The sequence below is a fragment of the Wolffia australiana genome, chromosome 17 (genome assembly GCF_029677425.1).
Source record: "Wolffia australiana isolate 7733 chromosome 17, ASM2967742v1".
In the NCBI taxonomy this organism is placed as follows: Eukaryota; Viridiplantae; Streptophyta; class Magnoliopsida; order Alismatales; family Araceae; genus Wolffia; species Wolffia australiana.
The window spans coordinates 510,001-533,470 of NC_135851.1; the positions used below are offsets into that span (position 1 = coordinate 510,001).

At 37.4% G+C, this 23,470-nt stretch overlaps 2 protein-coding genes across 2 annotated transcripts; one reads left to right on the forward strand and one right to left on the reverse strand.

Moving 5' to 3' along the window:
- Positions 1–3,322: 3,322 nt before the first annotated feature.
- On the reverse strand, positions 3,323–8,179 carry CRB (chloroplast RNA binding protein). The gene is made up of 10 exons (XM_078588801.1): positions 7,899–8,179; positions 7,676–7,810; positions 6,754–6,840; positions 6,548–6,638; positions 5,886–5,940; positions 5,761–5,821; positions 5,461–5,682; positions 5,274–5,390; positions 4,645–4,734; positions 3,323–3,633 (listed from the first exon to the last, which is right to left on the reverse strand). Exons 1-10 carry the CDS (start codon positions 8,004–8,006, stop codon positions 3,454–3,456), a joined length of 1,146 nt encoding a protein of 381 aa, XP_078444927.1. The 5' UTR covers positions 8,007–8,179; the 3' UTR covers positions 3,323–3,453.
- A 10,848-nt stretch (positions 8,180–19,027) lies between these two features.
- RPS1 (ribosomal protein S1) lies at positions 19,028–23,470 on the forward strand. Its single transcript, XM_078589376.1, has 7 exons — positions 19,028–19,418; positions 20,340–20,615; positions 21,345–21,425; positions 21,561–21,842; positions 22,264–22,374; positions 22,460–22,546; positions 23,213–23,470. The coding sequence occupies exons 1-7, from the start codon at positions 19,122–19,124 to the stop codon at positions 23,312–23,314; spliced, it is 1,236 nt and encodes a 411-aa protein (XP_078445502.1). The 5' UTR covers positions 19,028–19,121; the 3' UTR covers positions 23,315–23,470.

Sequence of the window (23,470 nt, forward strand, 5' to 3'; positions counted from 1 at the left end):
ATCTTATATTCCATTGCCATTATTTTCGTCCATTTGCACTTACCTGGATTTGAATCGATGTTAGAAGAAAATAAAATAAGAAGAATAGTAATTACAAAAATTCTTATTGGGAATTATTTAATTGGATTTTGGTTACATAAGCTTTATAATTAACTAATTATCTTGTTGAGTTCTTTACCAGTAGGTATATGCACCATAATTTGATAGATAATAGAGAACAAGGTCTTGTTTGTACTGTGAAGACCCTTTGAGGGAGCTCAGTGCATCATCCAACAAATGACTATTACTTCGGCTAAATATGTTAATCTTATATTCCGTTATCCTGATAATCTTGAATACATTTTTGTCAATTTGGGCCTTCCTGGATTTCAATCAAAGTTAGATAGAATTCAAATAACAAGAATAGGATAATTACATTTATTATTCAGATTTTTCATTGGGTTTTAACAAGCATCAATATTACTTATTAACTAATTATCTTTTGACTCTTTATCAGTAGGCCTATGTACCTTAATTTTGATAAATAGAACAGACCAATGAGAACACCTAAATTGGAGCAATAATTTTATAAACATTACATTCAGTGCTAAAGTTATTACAGGATTAGGAGTTTGAACTGATACTGAGCGTGATATGGAATGAGTTTTATCGAACTGGGATTATATGGTATTGGAATATTCTTATAGATAGAAGAGAGAGCTCCTGAATTGATTATATTTATTTGAGAAAGAATTTTTAAGGTTTTGGGTATTGAAGAAGCCTCTCAAAATATAATTGAAAATTTATTGAGAGATAAGTATAGATAATTGGACTCAATTGGACTGATAGAATGGAAATTGGTTAGGAGTGGATTAAATTAAGGAAGAGAGCATGGGAAACTCGGACTGGATTAAAATGAGCTATAATTGTGATAGATCATTGTTGACATTGGCATAAATCTTTATCATCTAATATGGCTGTGTTTTGCTTTTTATAGTAGAAGAGATAAATTGAGTTGAATAATTTGAAGCTAAAAGATAACTAATTTGAATTCATTTACTTGATTACTAATCAATTTATCAGGAATGTTTGTGAGCAAGAACAGGTTTGATAATAGCTCAATCTCATCGTAAGTGGAGCAATTCTACATAAAGGGCGCATCTCACATGAGCCAATGCGATAAGTAAAAGGGAATGATAAGACCTAAAGCTGTTGTGTAAGAAAGGCAACGTGGGGCAGGCCTAAGCGTTAAGCTTATGCTAATTTGTAGTTGTTTTTTGTTCTTATGGTCATATCTAGAGAGCTAAGGCGTTAGTGATTTAGAGTATTGGTAGCACCACATTGAGATAGAGAGCGTCCGAAAAGCACATACTTTGAGATTATATTCTGCGCCGAGGATTTGTGCTTGTGGGCTGGGGTGAATATAGCAGACCAGAGGATCTGGTAGTTGACGATCGTTCGGAATTGGTAAAGGTTGTCGCTGTACCTGTAATTGGACAAAGGACTCATCAGAATGCCCATGGACCGATTTAGGATGTCTCTGTCACTAACGTTCGTCAAGCAGGCCACATGGATTGGAAAGGGTCTTCTTTGGAAAATGAGAACTAATTTTAATTTCTCTTTTAATCTATCCTTAGCCCAACTGGAAAAAAGTGATTTTTGTCTCATTCAGGAAGGAGCTCTCTGAAATAGTTAGTAGCATTTTGAAAAGAAATGCAACTTCTGCCATTTCTTTTCTTGTTTGTAAGGCTACATTTTTTCTCTTTTTCACCTTTTTCTTTTAAGTTACCTGCTTTTTACATTACCAGCTGTTGAGGTAAAAGTACCCATAAATATATCATTTTCTTCCAAAGAAATCCTATGACATGAAATACGTCGCAGTAGATTCGCCTGTTTGATATCCATCCAATATCTGATATGGGACAATTGACATCCAATATCCAGATGAATGGAGATGGTTTCAGATACCAGTTATCAGACGGATATTGAATATCCACCCAGTACTGGATATTAGGACTGACATCGTATAGTTAAGGATGTGGCAGATGCTGGTACTGGACATCAGATATTGAATCCATACCGACAAGTGGTAAGGGGATATTGATATCAGATATCCGGACATTGTTTTAAAAGATCAGAACCTGACTCCATATGGAAAGAAAGCATATTAAAAAAAGAGTATAAATACTTTGTGAGTATTGAGTGGTAAATAAATATTTTGTTCAGTGCATCGAGCTATAAATGTTGTTGACCAAACTGTACTTGGCCTCTTACGTGTATGACAAATCAGGCCCATTTTGGGTCGACTAGAGTAATTATTAAATATTTCAATTTGAACCACTCAACTAAATTGAATATTTAATAAAATCCATTAACAAATATTAATTATACTAAACATGAAGGGTACATATAACTCCTATTGCTTGATAACACACATATATGTTTCCTAGCAAAACAATATGTTAATTATATAATATTTCTATCTATGTGTCGGTTATCAAAAAAAGCTGATGTATGATATTGTCATCCAACCTCTGAGATGAAGACATATGTTAATATCGGTATTGGATATCATTACTGTAGCAACCACTATCTGATATCGTCATTTAATATCCAGATATCAGATATCTCATTTCTGGTACCTGGTTCAACATCTATCCTGATATCATCGTCCGATATCCGGCTTGGGAGGGGCAAGCACTACATTGCAGCACTTGAAATGTTGAAGAGCAGAATCCATGTTATGGTGCTCTATGGTTTTGACAAGTTAAAGAGATTTATTCTATGCAAAAGGGTAATTGTCCCACTGTTCCCCCAAAAAAGGGATTGGCGTTTTGGATCATTGCTTCTGAAAGCTTTGGACAATCTATTCACTTGGATTTTCCATGGTGCATTTCCCCAAGGTAGGTTGTTGTAGCTGACCAAAATGAATCTTAATCCTCATTTCCCTCGAGGTCCACATTATCTAGTTTATCACATGTCTATAATTTGATGGACCAGATTGTCTTCTTGAGAATCCAGGGGCCTATCATTCTTTACAGTACCAGAAATACAACACTATCTATCTCTTCATATCTAACTTTCTTTTTCTCAATCTCTTCTCTAATGGTGTCAAAATATTAGTTCCCTAGTTTTTCTGGCTCTCTCAAAAACCCCAGCAGAGGATCAGCCTCTTCCTTCATCACTGTCCCAAAAACTACAATTACAGGATCACCTCTTTCATGGTGTCTTTTCATGGGTTCTCAATGCATAAGTATCTCTCTTATCTCTCTCTCTCTCTGTTCATCTATCTATTTATCTTTTCCCTTTCCCCCAGTACAAATGGCTAGGCTGGAACATAATCTGAACCTGGAGAAGGGAGAAGTTAATTCCCATGAGAGGATGGAAGACATAATAGAGAGGGAAAGAGTAGGAAAAGAAAGAGGCGACGGAGAGAACGAGGTCATGGGGGAGGAAGGGAAAGGAAGTGGCTGTTCATTGCTGAAGAGCAAAGGTCTTGTTGAGGATCATGTCATCGGTGGTGAAGTCGGCTGCTTTCCTGAATGTGCCCCGGCCAAAGTCGAGGTTGTATGAGTCTGTCAGCCCCTCCACGAGGTCGAACTCCGGCTCCCAGCCCAGCTCCTTTTTCGCCTTCTCCACTGACGCGAAGAAATGCTGGAAACCATCCAAACCCAGTGAGAGAGATGAAGATAGAGACAGAGACAGGTAGAGAAGACAGGAAAACTTACATATCTGGAGAAAAAGAGAGAAAAAAGAGATTCATAGAGACAAAGGGAGATAGATAGAGAAAGAAAGAAAGAGAAACATGAGAAGAGAGATAGAGAAGGAACAGACAGACGGACTGGTATATAGAGAGAGAGGAAACAGGAGAGCAACAGAGAGAAAAAGACAGAGGGATCACACAGAGAGATAAAAAGAGAGAGGAGGCAGAGAGCTAGAGAAAGGAGAGAGAGAGATATGACATCAGCATCCCTCCATGGGGTTGGGAACAAATTAATGACTTCTGGACTTGGTAATTGGTATATGAAGGAAAGCTTGATAAAATTCATGGAGTGACGTAGGCTGAGTTCACTGGCCATGCATAGGCAGGGGGCATAATGGCCTTTTAATACCAGCGGCCAATATCAAAATATTCCAGAGCTATGACAGACCAATCCAACAGAAACTTTGTTTCTACGGGCAACAGACTTTTGGAAATCATCAACGCTAATGTTTTAAAATGTTTCTCCTATGCTAACCTTGGATTTGGATATGCCTGATCAAGGAAGTGGAATGAAAGTACTAAATTGAAAGGGTTAGGAATTGGCGATCAACCCAGATCGTCTTGCTCAAGGCCGAGTCGAGTAAAGTAATCGGTCAAATAGCTTATTCAAAGATCGAATCAACTGAGACAGGTTACTATAACAGTTGAGTCGGTCGATTGAAATGTCAGGGCAAAAAAATGGGTGGACTGGGATTGGATTTTTAGGGGCGCATAAGGGTCTTTTTCATTCGCTTTTTGGCATCTCTTATAATTTATTTACCAAACGCCTCCATATGTGGTTGAGGACGAGTGGCAGTCTTTTTCAACTTTTGAGGTCATAAACACAAGTTCTTTGATCATTCTCCTTTTCCAATCCCGAATTGGAAAATAACCGAAATCACAAGTCAAAGATTGGTTTGTACCTGGTCACGGAATGGGAACGACTTCAGCTTCCCAAAATCATAGTCCTTGGGATTGTAGTGGACGATCTCTGGCTCCGGAAATCCACCGGCCTGGAAGCAAAAATCACTCCAAATGATTACTGAAAACCAACTCCTTGTCCCAAAGTATTACAAAACAGCTGCATATGGTACAGTTCAGCAACTTTTTGGTTAAACTGAAAAATAATGACAAGAAGACGCTAATGAGTCATCATCATCCCCGTCATTCTTCTTCGTCTGCGAGTATAATGATGATAACAAAGACAAAATTTTTTTTTTTCCCTTCATTGCCTTTTCATGACTTTCTCTTTGTGAACCTCACTCAGATGACAAGAGATAATAATGAAATCATCAACATTGTTGTTTGTTTGCAATCAGGATGGACAAAGACAATGACAAAAGTGTCATCATCACTCACGCTGCAGACGATGATGAGGATGTCAGATTTTTGTCATTATGCACAAACACTACTAACAACGATTACTACAAAGCATAATTGACTCATAACTACAAAACCATTTGATTAATTGTGGTTAAATTTAAAATAAATTTTTTTTGAGACTGGTGGAATCAATACAAGTTCAAAAATCAACTAAGGATTGGCTTCTTACCTTGGCGCACGCCCTTGCCAAGCCATCGAAGGTGACGTACTTGCTGCCAGAGATGTTGAAGATCTGCTTGCTTGCCTTGGGATGACCAAGAACCTTGATGAAGGCCGTCGCCAAGTCCTAAAAAAGAAAAAGACTGGGGTAAACAACCCATTAACCGTTAACCATAGAGAGTTAACTGTTGATCAACCTTGACATGACCGAGCTGAGTGATTTGCAACCCGTTGCCTGGGATGGGGATCGGACGGCCAGCCTTGAGGCGGTGGAAGAACCACTCCTCAACCGGGTTGTAGTTGAGCGGGCCGTAGATGTAGACCGGCCTTATCGAAGTCCAGTTAACCCCCTTTGATTCCAGGAGGCTCTCAGTCTGGAGCTTCCCCTTGTGACGGCTCTTTGGGTCAACGGCATCACTCTTTGTACCAATGCCAGAAAGGCAACATGGTTAGATCACAGGCCTGCTTTACAATAATCAATGGCAGAACACACTAACCTCACAGTGTGGGAGAAGGTCGGACTTGAGGTAGACCCCAGCAGAGGAGCAGTAAATAAACCTGTAATGGAAAAAAGGAATGAAAATTTGACCTATTCATGGACATAGAAATGTTAATTTCTTACTGTTCCAGGTTGGGGAGGGCATCCAAGATGGGTTCTACTTCGTTTGCTTCGCGCCCTGTAAACGGAACATCATTGATGAAGTGAATAGATGGAATCATCCGCGCATTGACATGGTGGGAGGATGATCGCTTCTGCAGATTTTTAGTGTTCTTTATCACCTATGGTGACGACGAGTTGTCATCATACCCATCATTCATCCTTGCTAGGATGATAAAATCATCATCATCATCATCATATCTTATCTTGTCAGAGACAAGATGATAGTTTTGTCTCGTCACCGCCTATTGTCACCCTCTCTCTTTAATGCCACTCAGATAACGAGGGGCGACAGACAATATCGCAATCCTCATCATCAGGTCCTCTACAGCCATGATGACCATAACACGGCGCAATCAACATTGTCACTAAGGCTACAGACAATGACAGTGATGATGATGGATTTTGGATGACGATGATGATTCTTGTCGCCATTAAAAAACATTAAATATTAGATGATGAAGAAGATGGAATTGCCTGTGCAAACAATCAAGAGAGAAGACCATCATCATTAAAGGTTAGATTAAGAAGAAAGGAATCAATGTGCATTGATCTAATGGGAAGACGATTATTGCTGAAGATTAGATGTAGAATAATATGGAATCATCCGTGCATTGATCTTCTACCGTTTATGTCATAGACAACATCGAACCCCTCAGCAGATAGAGATTTCTTCACAAACTCAAAATCCATGCGGTCTCCCTTCAGATGGAGCACCTGCAATGGAGTCACCGCAAACTTGAGATCAATCTCTGTTTTACAAAATAACACAGTAAACTATCTGGAGATTTAACAAAATTCAGAGTGAATTTTGTGAATTTCTGGGAATCACCTTGGAAGCGAAGTCCGAATACTCCTCGTCTGATTCCCCAGGGAGCTGCTTCGTGATTGCGGCTTTCCCCCTGGTGAACAGAGTCACCTGGTATAGCAACGGCGACAAAAATGACAAATCAGAAGAAGGATGATGATGATGATGATGGAAAAGCCCAAGAATAAGATGAAGAAGAGGATGATGATGATGATGATGGAAAAGCCCAAGAATAAGATGAAGAAGAGGATGATGATGACGAGAAAGAAGAAGAAGACGAAGAAGAAGATGATGATGAGAAAGAAGAAGAAGACGAAAAAGAAGATGATGATGAGGATGATGATGATAATGAGGACGATGATGAGGATGATGATGATGGTGATGTGATGGTGATGACGACGACGATGATGGGGATGATGAGCATGAAGAAAATAAGATGATGATCGTCACAAAGCACAAGCAGAAGAAGACGATGGAAAGATGATAATGAAGAAAGATATGATGATGATAATGGCAAAGAAGGGATGATGATGATGACGACGACGACGAAGAAGAAGAGGCATAAGACGAAGGAGATGATGATGATATTGAGAATGACGACGGCGAAGAAGAGGCAGAAGAAGAAGGAGATGATGATGATGTTGACGATGACGACGGCGAAGAAGAGGCAGAAAAAGAAGGAGATGATGATGATGATGATGATGACGACGGAGGAGGACAAAAGGAAGAAGAAGATGATGATGATGATGATGAAGGAGAAAAAGTAAATGATGAAGAAGAAGAAGACGACGATGATGATCATGTTGATCATGATAACGAAGAAGAAGAAGGCGACGACGACGATGATGATCATGTTGATCATGATTACGAAGAAGAAGAAGACGACGACGACGATGATGATCATGATTATGAAGAAGAAGAAGAAGAAGAAGAAGAAGAGAGAAACCTGGTGGCCCTCCTTCACCAAGAGGCGGGACAGGAACACGCCGATGAACCGCGTCCCCCCCATTATCAGAACCTTCTTCCCAGAAGACGCCGTCACCTGCAAGGCCCCCCGAGACACCCATCTCTTCTCCTTCGCCTGCACACACCAAAAACACCACAAATTCCATCAACCCATGTCGCAAAACCCCCAATTTCTCCCAATTCAACCCTCCTTTCTTCCTCACCTGAACACGGCAGCTGAGGCGAACGCCGTGGAAGTCGGATAGCGAAGAAGGGGGGAGAGAGAACTGAAGGGAAGGCTGACCCCTTTGAAGAACCGCCATTTGCGCCATGCCCACCTCCCCTTCTCTCGCTAGAAACTCCTTTCAAAGGTTGGGCAGTGGCGATGGCGACGGTGCCGGCGGCGAAGTGGGTTGGTGGTGCTATGTAGCGGGTAGAGCTTCTTCGGCCTTGGAAGACGGTCGGAAAGAGGATAAGGCGAGGCCCCACCTCTTCCTCCGCCTCTCGTTCCACACCCAGCCATCTCCTCTTCTTCCTCTTCTAACCCGTCGCTGTGACACTCCTGTGAAGGCAAGTAAGATAGAGGATAGCTTTGTTAGTGACCCTTTTAAACAAAGATAGCATTTTTCTTTCACTGTTTTTGCTCACTCAATTCTCCAATTTAGAATTCAATACAAGGGTATGCATGTTTTCTCTCTAAGTCTGGGTTTGGTGTTGTTCTATACTATCAGTTTATTTTTAGGTGATTCTTAACTCTTTTCCGCTTAGGAATCCTCCAAATTGAAAGTTAGAGTCAAATGGTAAAAAAACGTGTGCATCTTTTCCCTCTAAATTTGGGTTTTGTTGTATTCTTTGATACCTTTATCTTTCAGTTAATTGGAACCGTAAAAGTAGAAATCATTTTTTGTGTTCATGAAAACTCTTTTCCACTTAAGACTCCTCCAAACTGAAACTTAGAGTCAAATGGTAAAAAAAGGTCTGCATATTTTCCCTCTATATTTGGGTTTTATTGTTCTCTTGGATAAGTGTATCTTTCAGGTAGTTGCAACCTTAAATATAGAAATCCTTTCTTTTTTGCTCGATGAAATCTCTGTTCCACTTTAGAATACTATAAACTGAAAGTTAGACTCAAATGGTTAAAAAAGGTGTGCATCTTTTACTGTGAAATGTGGGTTTTATTGTATTCTTGGATACGTTTATCTTTCAGGTAATTGGAACCGTAAATGTAGAAATCATTTTTTGTGGTCATGAAATCTCTGTTCCACTTTAGAATAATATAACTGAAAGTTAGACTCAAATGGTTAAAAAAGGTGTGCATCTTTTACTGTGAAATGGGGGTTTTATTGTATTCTTGGATACGTTTATCTTTCAGGTAATTGGAACCGTAAATGTAGAAATCATTTTTTGTGGTCATGAAATCTCTGTTCCACTTTAGAATACTATAAACTGAAAGTTAGACTCAAATGGTTAAAAAAGGTGTGCATCTTTTACTGTGAAATGGGGGTTTTATTGTATTCTTGGATACGCTTATCTTTCAGGTAATTGGAACCGTAAATGTAGAAATCATTTTTTGTGGTCATGAAATCTCTGTTCCACTTTAGAATACTATAAACTGAAAGTTAAACTCAAATGGTAAAAATGTATGCATCTTTTCCTTCTATTTTTTGGTTTTGTTGTTCTCTTGGATCACTCTATCTTTCGGGTAATTGGAATCTTAAAGATAAGAATCTTTCAGTTCCCTGTTTATGTTGAATTTTCTCCTAGCTAGAATCCTCTTAAGTGCAAGAATTTTTTCTCCTGAACTTAGGTTTTCACTTTTTCTATTAGACTGGTTATTATTATATATAAAGATATGTCTTAGTGCTTTTAAATTTTTGACCAATTGGGGTCCCTTGTACTGCAAGATGAAGTCAAATTGTAGAATAGCATGAATGTTTTTCTCTAAATTTGAGTTTGGTGTTTTCTCTTTTATAATTTTGTCTTAAAGATAATTGTAACTTTGTACATAGAAAATTTTCTTTTACCTTAATTGGTCATTCGTCACCAGTTTATGATCCTCTAATACGCAAATTGAAGTCAAATAGTAAAAATGTATGCATGTCTCTGCTCTAAATTGGTGTCTATTATCATTATCTTGGAATAAATCACTGTTTAGGCTCATTATGGACTACTTTAAAATTCTCTTAACTTAATGATGAGGTGAAATTTCAAATTTCTCTATAATTTTGGGTTTTTTTTTGTTTTCTTGGATAGGTACATATTTGAGGTAATTGAAACCTTACTGATGGAAATCATTTTCTCGTTGTTCAAACAAATTTGCTCTGTTTAGAATACTCTAAAAGGTAGGATGAGTTCAAATGGTACAGAGCTGTGCATGTTATTTCCATATTTTTTGTTTTATACTGTTTTATTGGGTCCCCATTATCTGTCAGGTGATGGAAAACATGCACATAAAAAAGTTTTTTCTGTCTATTCTAATTCTGTTGTAATTTAGAATCATCTAAACTAATTACCCAAACCCCAATGGAGAAAAGTGCCAAAAATGACAATTTATCTATTAAATAAGGTTCTGAGTAAAGCAATTGAAAAGACCCTTATAGGATTTGGATAGGTAGAAAATTAAATGTAAATCATTTAAGTTTTTAGTTTTCATATAAAAGAATGACATTAAAAGCCTAATGAAAGGAAAATTGACTCCCAAACAATTAGTTAATTTTTTGGACATCTTGAAAGATAAATGGATCACGAGTTTTATGATCTCAACACTAAAACTAAATTTCAGATGGGTAATGTGGTATTTGTTACAAATATATGTGACCTACAAGCCAATCACACATTTTACTTATTTTTCAATGTTTATTGATACAATATATTAATTATAATATGCGAGTAATGGTTATAACTGAAGAGCATGAATACATGCAACGACTAAGTGCATTGTGATGAGATGATAATATACTGATCACCATAATTTTAACATGTGTTCTAAACATTATAATTCAAAAGATTCTCCAAAAGGACATTGAAATTTATGAATATAACAATACTATTTAGTTTTACTCATGAAAAGAATGGAGATCATTAAGGGAAAATTATGGGGGCACTTTTCGAAAAGATTTTATTGAATTGATTAATATGAATCCAAAAATAGTATTATGTCCCTTCAATCAGGGTGATTCAGAGCTGTGTAGGTGGCCCTAAGACTTGAGACACCAAAGACACCTTGTGGATGGATAATTGTATTTCGGCTATGACCCATGAATCACTAATCAGTGGATTCCAAACCTTCCTAATTTGGATGCAACAGTAAGTCCACAAAGGTGATTGTATGGTCAAGATGGAATCATCTGCCCTAAATATTGGAAGAGGTTGACTCAAAGAAGATGATGTAGTTAAATCATTGGCCAGAGAGGTGGAAATATTAGAGAATGTGTTCTCTGATGATTTCACCATGCATAGGACTAAAATATATGGCTAACATGTATCTTATGGTCAGCCATACCCTAAGTCATTTTGGTTTCTCGTGTGGAGGAAGACTATACATACATAATAATTGATGATGTTAAAGGTTTCATGACAAAGTTTGACATACTCATTTGTATCTTATGGAACACGAGGTGTAGCTTGGAGCCCCACCCAAGTCAGGGACAACCAATCAATTGGGTTAAACTGATCCTTGATTAATTATGATATAGTTAATTAATAAGGTCGACCCAATATGGTTTATTTTGGCCATAAATGTTATTAATCACACTAATACATGGCCCTAGGGGGGGGTCACACGCATAAGGTTTTTGGATGTGCATATACTCAAAGTAGGGGAGTTTTATCGATTGTTCTTGAGAACGGGGACTTTTGTAAAATTTTCCTAGGAATTCCATGAAAATATCTCAGTATAAATACAGGAGGGCACCCTTATTTGATACATATCCAAGTCAGTTTTAGTGTCCCTCTCTTTCTTCTCTTTCTCTTCCTTGAGTGATGCTTCTAGTCGAAACTAGATGGAGATAAAATCAGATTTTTATCAAAAGAATTCATGAAAATAAGAGGAGATCCAATTCTCTAAATATCTCATGGATACATCTGGAGGCCAGATATCTGAGCTTGAATATGCTCATGCAATAAACCAATAACTTGTGGATTTGATCCATGCAAGGTGACATTAGTGTTTTTTTATATTTTTAATTTTCAGATCCATCTTTGATTTGATATTTCCCTCTGAAATTGAGTTTAGATCATGTTCATCAAGGCCCCAAATTCACAGTAGTATTCGAGGATGACAAGATTGTGGAGGGGAGATAAGGATTGATATATTATCTTTCAAGATGATTATTTAACAACACCTCCTTTTTTCTAACAATACTCAATATAAAGTTCCATTATTTTTATGATTGAAGTAGTGATTACAGATGAAGACAATACTCATGTAGTGTCATTTGAGATGAATAAACTTTACAAATTCAAGTATCAATGTCAATTAGAAGATCCACATGAGAAAGAATATTTGGAATTCATTATGACTTTTATGTATGTCTCCAAGAACATGAACTAGCCATGATTATTAAATAAGATGATCCAATAAAAAATAAAAAAAAGAATAAAGTAGATGAAAAAAAAAAAAAAAATAAGAATTTTTTTTATTCTCATCAAGTCATCATCTCATATTGTTTTGAATGAATAAAGTAGATGAATCCATGTATTACACGTTTAGTTATATATTCCTATTTTTAAATGTCAATGGCATTTTCCTTGCATGTAATTGTTGGGTTCTACAGGAGTTGATATGGATGAAGAAGAGGATTCCACGTAGTAGAAAATTCATAAAGGAATCCTAAAAACATTGACAAAATCATTGAAACGAGGAACATGTGCATAGATCACATCCGTGATTTCTTGGATCCCAGAGCGAGACGAGTGGAGTTGTGGGGAGAAGGCAGAAGAAGGGAAAAAGTCCTTGAACAATTCTAGCTTGGGTGAATTTTTTTAGGGCCTTCCCCTATTTATACTAAGTGGGTAGTTTTCATAGAAACCCCAAACTTAAGTATATTTTTTGACGTCCAAAAGACCATTTACGTGTGACCATTTAAGTATATTGGGCTGATGGAGTCGTTGACTAAACTGATACATGTGGCAAGAGGGTCACACGCAAATGGTCTTTTGGATGTCCAAAAATATACTTAAGTTTTAGGGGGTTTCTATGAAAAATGTCCACTTAGTATAAATAGGGGAAGACCCTGAACAACATTCATCCAGGACAGAATTGTTCAAGGGTTTTTTCATTCTTAACACAGCTCCACTCCATTTCATGTGCTATGGAGATGGTGTAACGATGGTGACAGAGGTTGAACAAAGCTTGTCAAAGTGAAGGAGGAGATTCAACATTCCGACGATTGGGTGGATACGTCTAGAGGCTGCATACTTGAACAACTCAACTCGTCTTGCTCCACGATCCAAGAAATCACAGATCCGATCAGTGCACATGTTCCTCGTTTCATATTTTAATGATGTCGTTACTATTTTGTACAAGTTTTTTTCTGCAAATCTTTTTTAATTCTTCATCCAAATCCAGGCCCTTAGAACAATATTTTGACAAACTCTTTGATTACAACTCTACTTACCAAATATTTACTATTTAAAGTGTTTTTAGAGGCTACAACTCATATGGGAAGAACTATGAATTCTAGTTGGATTTTTTATCTTCAACTCTTCATTTTGGACATGCTACTATTTTTCAGAAATCAATATTTTTTAATCCTGATATCCGTAAAATTGGACCAGTAGGTAATGTTCACTTTAAACCAGATTTTGTGAAATTTCCATGCCACACATCCATACTTAATCTATGTTATTTTTCAAAATAGAATCCTTGATTTTTTTGTATTATCTACATAAAATTGTGGTGAAAACTATCCCCATTCAACGTTCAATTTATATCTTGTAATATTCAATTTTGAGTTCATAAGTTTATGATGCACAATTTTCTAGATGATCATATGAGTGTTACCCAAGTGTGAGTTTGATGGATCTTATATGTTGGCTAAAACCAATGGTTTATCGCAAAGTTAAAATACACCATTAAAGTGATTTTTTAAATATTTGACTAAGTCATTAATCATAGGGCTATGGGTGCAAATATGTGAGAACTCTGGGTCAATTACAAATACTATAATGGATATTTCTGTAATATGACAAACCTGATGTGGGGTCTATATATAGAGGAAGCGGTCTCCAGTGAAAAGGTCAAGAAATCCACTCTCCATCCATCTAAGTTGATGTCTTTGAGTATGCTTCTGCTGTAAGATTATACTATCACTAATAATTTTTTGGATTCCTGATTGAAGTAAGTTTACAATTTTTTTTTACTTGTATTCGAGACTTCCTTGACCATTGCAAATTGCCTTGGTTTGGACACAACATAAAGATCCTAAATAAGCTTATTTAACATTCAAAGTTCATAGTATGACCATCAACAGCTTTAAAAATATCCAAAAAACTTCCATCTTCCCTCTTTATCATTAAAAAATATAAGAATCATTTTCCTCACCATCACCATGCACCTCCATAGTTTCCATGCACCACTTTCTTTTCATGGTCTCGGAGATCTTGCTTATACATAAAGAGAACCTTAGAAACATCATTTAAGGAAGAAAGGATAGAAATGAAATCCTCTTTTGGTAACACATAGTCACACCATGCACTTAAGTAATTCCCCCATATTTTACTCTAGGTTGGTGATAAGCCAAAAATAGGGGTAAATTGTATGCAATTTTAAACCCTTGTCATTTTCAATTTTAGCTTATAGAATAAAATTTATAAAACCTCACTTAAGATGCACAATGATGAGTAGAGGTATCATCCAAGGGAGGCTAGTAAGGAGTTCAATTCAATGATTTTTTTATAATTAGGATTAATTTAATCTTCAATGAAGATCAAATTAACCTAATTAGACAAGGAATTTAGAGAGGGAGGTAGAAGAGATGAGAAGAGTAGAAGAAATGAGGGAGCTCTAAGTTGAATTAATTGATCCAAATGAAAGGATCAAGGAATTCAATTAGAGGGATTAAGAAGAAAGTTTTGATTTGGGTGGTTGGTTTTTGTAGATTTGATAATTCAGAACTAACTACACTATTAGATAATAAATAAATAAAGGAATTTTAATACCCTAGAATTTAAAGTTTTTTTAGAGTTTTCTTTGGAAATGCACTTGAATACCTAGTTAAATCTCTCAATTTCTCCTCTCAATCCTAATCAGGGCTTGTACATGCCACTCAAGCCAAGCGATTTAGGGGTTCAGACCAGAATCAAGAAGAACAATCAAGAAATTGAACTAATTTCATTCAAAATGCACCAAAATTCAAATAAAATTAAGGGAAAGGTACCAAACAGGTTGATCCAGGCTGGGGCTCCTCTCTGTCTTGCAGCTGTGATAGAGAACCATCAAGAATGAACCCCTCCTCTCGAAATTTGGCTTTTATACCTAGGTAAAATAGTAAAAATTACCATTCTACCCCTAATTAGTAATTAATTTTTATCTATCAATGTAGGCTTGATCTCAATGATCCAAACATACAAATAGAAAGAGGGGATCAATAGAAGCAAATCTATAAAAAAATCATCTAAATCGGACTTTTGGAACAAAAGTTATGAATAAATGAATTTAAACCAATATTAGCCATTGGATTTAAATTCATTTATTTATATATATATTTTTTAAACCGGACGCTGAGGTGTCGTTCTCTGATTCGCTGGCGCCCTTTCAACTTCTAAGTGCAGATTCCATCTCGTTGCGCCACGTACCCCCCCTGGCGAAAATAAAAACAGAAAAAAACTCAAACGTCGCGATTCAAATATGTTTTGATGCTCACGTAAGCGTACGTTTTGTCTTCGCCTTGACTAATTGGAATGCACCATGTCACAGTCTGTGCACGTGCGTTGTACGCACCGTGCGGGCGGTGAACTTACCTCCCGATGCTGGTCCTCATCAAGCGCTGTCGGATTCTCATCCGACGGCCACGATGAGGCCACGTCGACACGCGAAGAATGCCTCTGAGCTTTTTTGCGGAAAAACCCTTTTTAAACCGCGCAGTTACAGATGGACGCCCCCCAAAAATATTTGTGTTTATGCCCTTTGCGCATTCTCTCTCCTCTGTTTTTTTCCCTAAAACATTAAAAAAAATATTAAATCATTTGCAATAAAACCCTAAAACAATTTAAATAACATCTTTACGCATGCAACCACGACCAAGAGCTGTTTTTGAGGGCCTCCTTGCAATGAAAATTTACAAAAAGTCCTTCAAAGATCAAAAAATAATCTTAATACTCTTTTTTTTTCTTATAAATATATCTTATTTCTTAAAAAAAATGCATTTCTTCTTCAAATAAATCTCAGAAAAATCCTATAAAATTCTTAAAAAACTAGAAAATTCTAGAAAATTCACTCATTCATCCCCGTACTGATAAATCTCAAAATTAAATATTAAACTTGCCATTTTCATTCCAAAATAATTATTTCAAGCTCAAATAAATCCCTTAAAATTCATAGAATTAACAGAAAATTAGGGAAAAATCAGAAATCACTTGAAAACAGTGATTTCATGTAAATAGATGATAGCCACCCCATTTTACGCTTTTTAAATGCATAAAATTGTGCTAATAGCATGAAATAAATACCAACTTTAGGGTGTTATCAGTTGGTTGCTGCCTTGTTGGTTGAACTTCTACAACTCCCCTCACTTTTTCAGCTTTCTCATTTTATGACCTTTGCAATGCACGTCTGTTTTTTCCATGATTCAACCACCACTTGGATGCATTGTTGCCACATTTTGATCCTCATTAAAAAATTTTCATTTTTCCTAATTATTTTTGTATGAATTAAGGGGGAAAATCTATGAATATTATCAATTAAGTGTATGTTAAAATAATGAGTAAATCTGTCTGAATTTGGACTTATCAAAAACCATAATTAACTATGCTTTGTGCTCTTAACTTTGGTATCCTTGGAAATTTTTATTTGAGTTCACATCTTCTACATATTTTGGATATGTTCTTGTTTATTGTATCTCTTCTCTGGTTTATCTATAATTAAACTATGTTGCTTGTTGAGGCTTCCATAAAGCAGATGTTCACATCTTGGTTTGAGTTCACATGAATGAAGCTATTACAAAACTGAAAATATATTATTTTTGAGAATGGTTCATGATGAAACATATATCTCCTCTTGATCTGGAATGTTTTTCATGAAGATATCAATAAAAAATCAAGTATTAAAATAATAAAATGCTGGATTTATCAAGACATTAACTATGTATCAAATTGTGTGTTAGATATAAGTAGTAGAGATCATTAAGATTTCAAGGGGAAAAAACTTTACCTGTAGAAAATCATTTGTGAGGTGAATAAAAAATTAATGTGTTAAATGCTCGAATGACTATGAAGAATTTTAACATTTCAAGGCTTGACTAATGCAGCTTCTTGTTATCATTTGAAACAAATAATGCATAATATAATGATTTAGATATTACTGCATTTTTAATATTTTTCATTATTCATTGTTTAAGAAATAAATGATGCCGATACATGTATAATTTCAGCTTTATATCACTTTATATGAATGTGTTGTCGCTTGCATTTATATTGCCATTCATATTTATTTTTTCACTTCTTAAAAATTATTTTTAATTTTAAAAAATCAAAATTCTCAAGCATACCACCAAAATTAGATTCTGACTTTTTATCAAGTCTTAAATGCACAGACTTAGACAATAGACCTCACTATATGCCAATGATTTTTCTCTCCCAGTTGAATTTTGATCTTTCATCAATAGTTTGATTGAGAGACAAGGGTTTTAAACTGTTCTCTTAAATCATATTTACTTGGTCATATTCTGCTGCATTTTTAGCTCTTAGGTGACTATATTGACTCATTGACTTCCAACTACTGAGTCTTCATTATATGCCTCGAGTCTCATTTCCTTGGGCAATTGAATTTTAATAAGCTAAATGCCTCTTCAACTTCTGTCAGTAGTTCTCAATAACTAATCAAAAGTTTCACGTCATTGTAATGGATGGTGAGTAAACTAAGATGGTCTTGATGGGCTAACCTATTTGAAAATCATTCAAAAGAAAAAACTTGTCAATATCAATGACTCATCACCAAAATAAATGAATAAAAGTGTACTATTGCATGATTATGTTTTCATTCTTTGAGGTGGATTCTTCAACACAATTTACATGATTATGATTTTTCATCAGAATGATGTATACATAACACATATTATTGATACATCTCATTGAGTTTTCAATATGAGCTATTTTCCTGCATCTTTTAAAAAATATATGGTCAAGAGCACTCAGAGCCCTGTGAATGTTAGATTTATAATGACAAGAATTTCACCTTTTCCCTTAACTATTTTAGCCTTTTGAGGAATATGAACTAGTACTGAGAAAACCCTATTTTAGAAGAAGCTTAAATAATGTGGCATTCACCCTCTCAAAAAAAGGTGCAAACTCCACTCATTAAATATAGAAGAATAAACAAGACTCCATAAATTTTATACAACAGATAAATATGATAGATACAGGGTTGTAAACTATGCGATTTCAATCTTAGCACCTTTGAGGTGGATTCTCAACTTATTTTACATGATTATAATTTTTCATAAAAATAGATAATATAGTCAGTAATATCTACTAATATTTATCATCAGAATGATGTATTCATAACCATAGAATTGATAAATCTCATCGAGCTTTAAATATGAGTTCCTTCCCCACAACTATTCCAAAAAAAAATGTGGTCAAGATCACTATGTGCTCTATGAATAATGATAATAAGTCTACCCATATCCTTAAATAGCTTAGCCTTTGAGGAAGATAAACTAGTACTGAGAGGAAAATCCAGTTCAGAGGAAGATCAAACATTTTGGCATTTACCCTCTCAATAAACATTGTGAACTCCACTCATGTTACATAGAAGCCTAAACTAGAACCCATAAATTAGTACTGAGATTAAAACTCTGTTCATAAGAAACTCAAATAATGTGGCGCTTACCCTCTCAAGAAAAGTTGCAAACTCCACTCACGTTACATAGAAGCCTAAACTAGAACCCATAAATTAGTGCTGAGATTAAAACCCTGTTCATAAGAAGCTCAAATAATATGGCATTTACCCTCCCAAGAAGAGTTGTAAACTCCAATCATGTTACATAGAAGCTTAAACAAGAACCCATAAGTTTTATACAAACATATGATAAATATGATAGATACAGGGTAGTAGAGAGTACAAACTGACAATAGAAGGGTGTAAACTGCAACAGTTTCCGGTTGGCTAAGGCAACATCACCCTTCAAAGAGACAAGGATAACACTACCATTTCGCAAGCGCTCTCGCCTTATCCGACCGAGCAGCTCCCCTTCTCGCTCAAGGAAGGAGACCCACCTCGGAAATCCATGGCGGCTGCGCTTGGCCAGCAGTTTTCTGGCCTGAGATGCGCTCCCCTCTCGTCTTCTCCAAGGGGGAAGCCATCGCAGAGAAACCCACTTCCTTATCGCCCCCTCGTCGTCGCCCAAGCCGTGAATTTGAACACCAACGCCCTCCAATCGAGGGAGAGAGTGCAGCTCAAAGAGCAGTTCGAGCAGGCCTATGATCGCTGCCGCAATGCCCCCATGGAGGGCGTCGCGTTCTCCGTCGAGGATTTCATTACTGCGCTTGATAAGTACGATTTCGACTCGGAGATCGGCACTAAGGTCTGCCATTTCATCGCGGATTCAGTTTGAAGTTTTATTCTTTTGTTTATTCATCTTGGTTTTCGTGAGCCGAGTGGAGTTGATTTTGTTTATTCGCCCTCCAGTCTTCGTAATTTCTCAAATTCAAGTGACCTTCTATCACTAAATCATGCTAAGAGAACGGGTGTTCATGGGTTTATTTTTCATTCGACCTTCAACCTTCGGAATTTCTCAAATTTAGTGTCCCCTTATCTATGAATCAGCTTAAGGAGACGGTGTTCATGTGTGTTGGAAGTCTATTGAAAGCAAACCGTTTTTTTTTAAATTCGCCCTTCAATCCTCGAAATTTCTCAAATTTAATTGCCTCTTTATCTCTGAATCAGCTTAAGGGAACAGTGTTCATGTGTGTGTTTTTTTTTTAAAATAAGTGTTCATGTGTATTGGAAGTCGATTGAAAGCAATCTTCGAAATTTCTCAAAGGTATCTAACCGCTTATCTCTGAATCAGCTAAAGGGAACGGGTGTTCATGGGTTTTAGAAGTCAATTAAAAGCAGACATTTTTGGTCCGCTCACCCTTCGATCTTCTAAAATTCTCAAATTTAAGTGACCCTTTGTCAATGAATCAGCTAAAGGGGACGGTGGGTCTTAGAAGTCAATTAAAACCAGACCATTTTTGGTTTGCTCACCCTTCAATCTTCGAAAATTCTCAAATTTAAGTGACCCTTTGTCAATGAATCAGCTAAAGGGGGGGGGGTGTTCATGGCTTTTAGAAGTTCACTTAAAAGCAGAACATTTTTGGCTCGCTCACCCTTCATTTCATCGCAGATTAAGGGACGGTGTTCATGTGTTTTAGAAGTCTATTGAAAGCTGACGTTTTTTGTTCATTCACCCGTCAATCTTCGAAATTTCTTAAATTTAAGCGAACATTTGTCTTTGAATCAGATTAAGGGGACGGTGTTCATGGTGGATATGAATGGAGCGCTTGTTGATATCACTGCCAAGTCTTCGGCTTATTTGCCTGCTCAGGAGGCGTGCATTTACAGGGTGAAGCATGTCTCGGAAGCTGGAATTTTTCCTGGATTTCAGGAGGAGTTTGTGGTTATTGGAGAGAACGAAGCTGATGATAGCTTGATCTTGAGTCTGCGTTCGACGCAGTATGATCTGGCCTGGGAAAGATGCCGGCAGCTGCAGGCTGAAGATGTCGTTGTCAAGGGTAAGGTGCGAAAACAAAATCCCTCAGATTCTTTCTCCTCCTCTTCCAATTTTTAGTTTCTGTACTTTTGTCATTTGTGGGAGTCTTATTAAATTTTTTTTAGCTTCTTAGGCTCTCAGGTAGATTGTGGCTCTTTTCATAGATCTCTTCTTCTTCGTGGCATCTCATATGTCTAATATCTAGTGTTCAATATTTCGATTCATAATCTTGAATTATCACTTAAATTTTATGCACCGGTTAGGTATTTTGTATTATTCAATGGAATCATCCTTCTTTTTTTCTTCATTTGCAAAAGGTCTTAGATGGACTGTGGGCTCTCTACGTGCTTCTATTCTTCTGTGGATTATCTTATATAGCAATTATTTTGTGTTTTATGTTAAATTCATACTCTTGAATTTCGCTCAAATTGAAGCTGTGAGTGTCCATTAGGGGTTCACATGGTGAAATGCGCGAGAAATTAAATCCAGTTGTCTGGGCGAGGAGCAAGAGTTATGTGTGCTTCCTTTCTTAGGACTCCACGCTATTTACAACTCCTACCCTTCTATCCGGTTGGGGAACCGTCTAGTCTACTTGAGTTTGGTTTTTATCTTCATCAACTGCCTGGTTCTATTATCTCTCGTCCTCCCTCTCTTCCTCCTCTCACTTAGTCACTGTATCTCCTTCCCTTTAGAGTTCAGCAATCTAATTATTGTCATCTTACCCCTTTGGCCTCATGTTTTTTCTTCTGTGGCCAGGTAATTGGGGGCAACAAGGGAGGGATTGTGGCCATCGTTGAGGGCCTTCGTGGTTTCGTGCCCTTCTCCCAGATATCGACGGTAAGCGCTGATGACTTCATTGTTATTATTGTCTTCCTCTCTGGAGAATTGGAGACCGCTGCTCGATCTATGAAGCCGCTTTCTCGCCATCATTAGCAAGGGTAACTCACTGGTACTTGTTGACTTGATAATCAGAAATCAACGGCGGAGGAGCTCATCAACCGGGAGCTGCCCCTCAAGTTTGTCGAGGTTGACGAGGAGCAGTCGAGGCTCGTGCTGAGCAACCGCAAGGCGATGGCTGACAGCCAGGCCCAGCTCGGCATCGGTTCTGTGGTCGTCGGGACTGTCCAGAGCCTGAAGCCATATGGCGCATTCATCGACATCGGTGGGCTAACTGGACTCCTCCACGTCAGCCAGATCAGCCATGACCGTGTCTCTGATGTTTCCACTGTGCTCCAGCCTGGTGACTCCCTCAAGGTAATTTTGACAATGTTCCATTTTAAAATGCTTTTAGAATCTGATAGGATCCCCAACCCTGTATAGTTCAAAAAAAAAAAAATGATCCCCAACCCTGATCAGGTGTTTTTTAGTCATTTTGCCTGTAGGGTATGTCGCTATAGAATACCTGTAGCCTTACCTAAGGAGAGCAGTTAGGTACTAGTTCAATTAGACTAATTTGGTGAGAAAGATCCTCGCGATGGACACAGGGGCACCGATCCAGGCCTGTGGCCAAGGTCTCTATCAAAGACCATCACAACTAGCCTGACATGTTAAAATAATAACCTCATGATTTGACAATGTGCCTGCATCATAATCCCTTTCTTTGATGTTGCTGCTCTTGCCTTTATTGTTGATCACTGACCATCGTGGGGAAATGTCTTCATTTTGTGGTGAGAAGGTGATGATTTTGAGCCATGATAGAGAGAGAGGGAGGGTGAGCCTTTCAACCAAGAAGCTTGAGCCCACACCCGGCGACATGATCAAGAATCCAAAACTTGTGTTTGAGAAGGTGATTTGATTGTTTTACTGATTCTTTGAATTCGATTGGGCCTCTGATGCATTAGTCAATGAATCCTCATCTGTGCTCTTTGCAGGCCGATGAGATGGCTCAGGCATTCAGGCAGAGGATTGCTCAGGCGGAAGCCATGGCTCGCGCCGATATGCTCAGATTCCAACCGGAGGTGAGTGGTCCTGCCTTAATCACGTTACCAACAAACTGAAATAACCTTGAACTCATGGCTAGGGATTGACACCCATTAATGCTATGTCAACCTCTGTCGTTGACGTTGATGAGGACCGCAGACGGTTGACGTTGATGAGACAAGATTCTCTAAAAACCTTCTTAAATTAAGGCGACAGGGGTCGTCAACCTGTCAACGTCAACTATGGTGATTGACGTTTGTCAATGTTTATGATGGTGTTGATGTTGATGCCCAATGTCATTCACTGTCAAATCATGAGCATCTGCTTTCATTCATGCCCAATGTCATTGCCCGATGTTGTTGATGATGTATCGTGGATGATTGAGGTTGATGAGATAAGATTCTCCAAAAACTTAGTAAAATTAAAGTGACAGGATCATCAACCCGTTGCCCGTCCAGGTCAACTATAGTGATTGATGTTGGTTGATGTTGATGATGATTATGGATTTTTGGACTTATGGATGGTTGACGTTGGTACCATTGTCGTCGAATCATCAGCATCCACTCTCAACATCAACAGGACATGCCGAATCCTAACCGTGGTTAAGCCCTTCGCAGACTTTTAATTAAATTTTGGGGTCGTTGGAATATCAAGTAGCATATTTGATGCCATATTGCCATGCTTCTCTATTTAAATTTGTGCAGAGTGGACTGTCTCTGAGCTCAGATGGGATACTCAGTCCTCTCACCCCTGACTTGCCAGTAGAAGGCCTTGACATGAGCGACATTCCGCCTGCTGAAGCTTAGCGAGAGAAGAAAATGTGGTGGTACGGTTTAATGTATTTTTAGGATACATATCATCTTCTTCGCCTCACTACCCTGTTTTGAGTGTTTCTCAATTTGGATCTCATTTGTATAAGCTCACTGTTCCTTTCCCTTCTCATTGTTTGAAGTTTCAGTTCC